The sequence below is a fragment of the Octodon degus genome, unplaced genomic scaffold (assembly GCF_000260255.1).
Source record: "Octodon degus isolate 3935 unplaced genomic scaffold, OctDeg1.0 scaffold00138, whole genome shotgun sequence".
Classification (NCBI taxonomy): Eukaryota; Metazoa; Chordata; class Mammalia; order Rodentia; family Octodontidae; genus Octodon; species Octodon degus.
The window spans coordinates 4,885,562-4,888,148 of NW_004524714.1; the positions used below are offsets into that span (position 1 = coordinate 4,885,562).

At 47.5% G+C, this 2,587-nt stretch overlaps 1 protein-coding gene across 1 annotated transcript in view; it reads left to right on the forward strand.

Annotated features, from left to right (window-relative positions):
- The first annotated feature begins 974 nt into the window (after positions 1-974).
- The window catches only part of Ppp6c (protein phosphatase 6 catalytic subunit), a 69,834-nt gene continuing 68,221 nt past the window's right edge, over positions 975-2,587 (forward strand). Inside the window, exon 1 of the mRNA XM_004641575.2 lies at positions 975-1,154. Coding sequence (XP_004641632.1) covers positions 1,080-1,154 — 75 coding nt within the window. The 5' untranslated portion in view covers positions 975-1,079. The remainder of the gene's footprint in view (positions 1,155-2,587) is intronic.

Genomic DNA, 2,587 nt, shown 5'->3' on the forward strand with positions numbered 1-2,587 from the left:
ACTATACCTGGTAGATAGATGGTGCTCAATAAATACGGAATGAGCAAATTGGTAAAGGCAATCTAAGTGCCAGGTACTATTGTTTGTTTTGGTTTTTGTTCCTGAGACAGGGTCTTTCTGTGTGGTTTAAGCTAGTCTTGAACTCACTATGTACCCCCGACTGGCCTTGAACTCCCTGTGATCCTCCTGTGGCAGCCTGGGTGCTGGGATTATAGGCGTGCACCCCCACACCTGGCTTCCAGGTTCTTGGCTCTGAGGAAACAACAAAATATTCCCTGTCCAAAAGAGACCCACGTGAAAGCATGCTTAAACCAATAGCCTGTCTTCTAATCTTGCCTCTGTACTTTGTTTCTTGTGAGATGTACAGCAAGTTAACATCTCCAAGTTTTGTGTTATCAGTAGTTATGAGAATTGAACACAGCAAAACAAAGAAACAAACAAAAAAACCAAAACAAGTATCAGAGTAGCAGGTGGCATAAAAAACAAAACACATTTAACATTTGTTTCCTTTCTTTTCAGGCCGGAGTTCTCGGAGTCTAAAATCTGTGTCACGAGTATAGGTAAGGTTTTCATAATGATTTGGAAAAGTAAGAAAAGGTTGCCATATAGCTAAGTAGGCTTACCCCAAATTTTTAACTGTGAAGATGTTTTGATGAGGTATTGCTCAACGGTCAGAATGAGAAACCTGGAGGTAGCGTCTAGGCTCTAGAGACACTTCACCGTGTTACCTCGCAAAAACCTTGTTGCCTCCCAGAAGTGATTGGGGTGTAAGAAAAGTGAGAGTAGTTTGCTACACCCGAAAACTACAAGTCCCAGAATTCTCTACGGCGGACAACTACGGGTCCCAGAAGATTTCTCTAGCTGATCGAGAGGGCTCTCTCACGACCTGCAGACTGGGTTCTTCCAGAGGATGAGGGGCGTGCCCAAGCGTCGGCGGGCTTTAACGTCACTGCGCAGACGCCACCAAAGGGCCGGACGTGACGTAGGGAGAGTTCCGACTTTGGCCTCCGCCGCTGCCTCCGCTACTACAGCCGTCGCCGCTGCTGCCCCCAGCGCAACCGCGGCTTGTTATTCCTAAAATGGCGCCGCTAGATCTGGATAAGTATGTGGAGATAGCGCGGCTGTGCAAATATCTGCCAGAGAACGACCTGAAGGTGAGCCCGGGCTGGGGAAACCCTGCTTGCGGGGCTCGCCCCTTCCGGCTGTGGGGCGCCCGCTGGCCCGCCCTTCCTCTGCGCGGGACCCCCTGCCGGGTGTTCTGTCTCGGCGCGGTGGAAGGGTCTTCGTGATGCGAGGCGGCCGGGTGTGACTTGGCGTCTCCAGTGCGCAGGGCGAGCTCGTGTTCCTCATACTGTTGTGCCGGCTCGGTGAGCGGGGATCCTGAGAGATGTCTCGGCCTCCGTCCTGAGGTCGTTCCTCCGGGCCGTCGAGCTGTTGCAGCACTCGGAACCCATAGCAGCTTTGCTTAAAATATTCTTGTCCTTTCTTTCTTCCCCTCATGCCCGAGTCCCCGGGAGTCCCAGCCGAGCTCCAGCGGGCAGTGCTTTCGGGATAGGGTGAACCCTACCAGAAGTGACAGGTGCGCGCAGTGACCGCATCTGACAGGATGTGCCGCCGCTCCTGGGACGTGATGCCTGTGTGTTCTGGCAGTGGACTTGAGTGGTTAGGCAGTGGTGTGCAGGAGTGTCAAGTTGCCCCTCTCTCCTCAGCACTCCTCTCAATTGCTTTTTAGAAGTGTTTTCTTAACGCCAATTCAGATCTGAACCCCATTTCACAGAACATTGTTGAGCTAATTTAAACGAATAGACTGTTGTCACTGAGTACACATTTAAAAAATATGCATGTCATTTATTTTTATTTTTTTGTTTGTTTGTGTTGCTGGGAATTGAACCTGGGACTTTATGGATGCCAGGCAAGTGCTTTACCAACTGAGCTACAGCCCAGCCCCAAGTACAAATACTTCTGTCCTTTAGGGTCTTTCTCCACAACTCTTTGAACTGAAGATTTCATTTTCTTGGTTTTCTAAGGTGATGACTTAGTGTCCAGATGAAGAGTAAAAGTCCACATAAGAGTGAATGTAAGGGGCAGGGGAGATGGCTCAGTAGACAAGTGCAAGGACCTGAATTCAATCCCTGGTTCTGCCCCCCCCCAAAAAAAGAGAGAGAATAAATGTATGGGTAAAGGAATAAATGATAGAGTCAAAGAATGTAAGCTTTTGGTATACTGTATGTTTGTGAAAAGTGTTTCTGTAATTTTGCAAAAACTAGTGCTTAAATTTTTGGGAGTGATTTTTTTTGGTTTTTGTTTTTGTTTTGAGACAGGGACTCACCATGCAGTTCAGGCTGGCTTTTTAAGCTCACTTTTAATTGTCCCAGGTTCAATTCCCAGCAACACAAATAAACAAAAAATCAAAATAAAAAGTGTCCCAGGCTGTTCTTCATCTCGCAGTGATCCTCTTGCCTCTGCTTCCTGAGCACTGGGATTACAGGCTTGCGCCACAATCCCCAGCTCCGGAGTGTTAATCATTAGTATTGGTGTCTGTTTTATTTATTTATTTATTTATTTTATTTTTATTTATTACATTTAT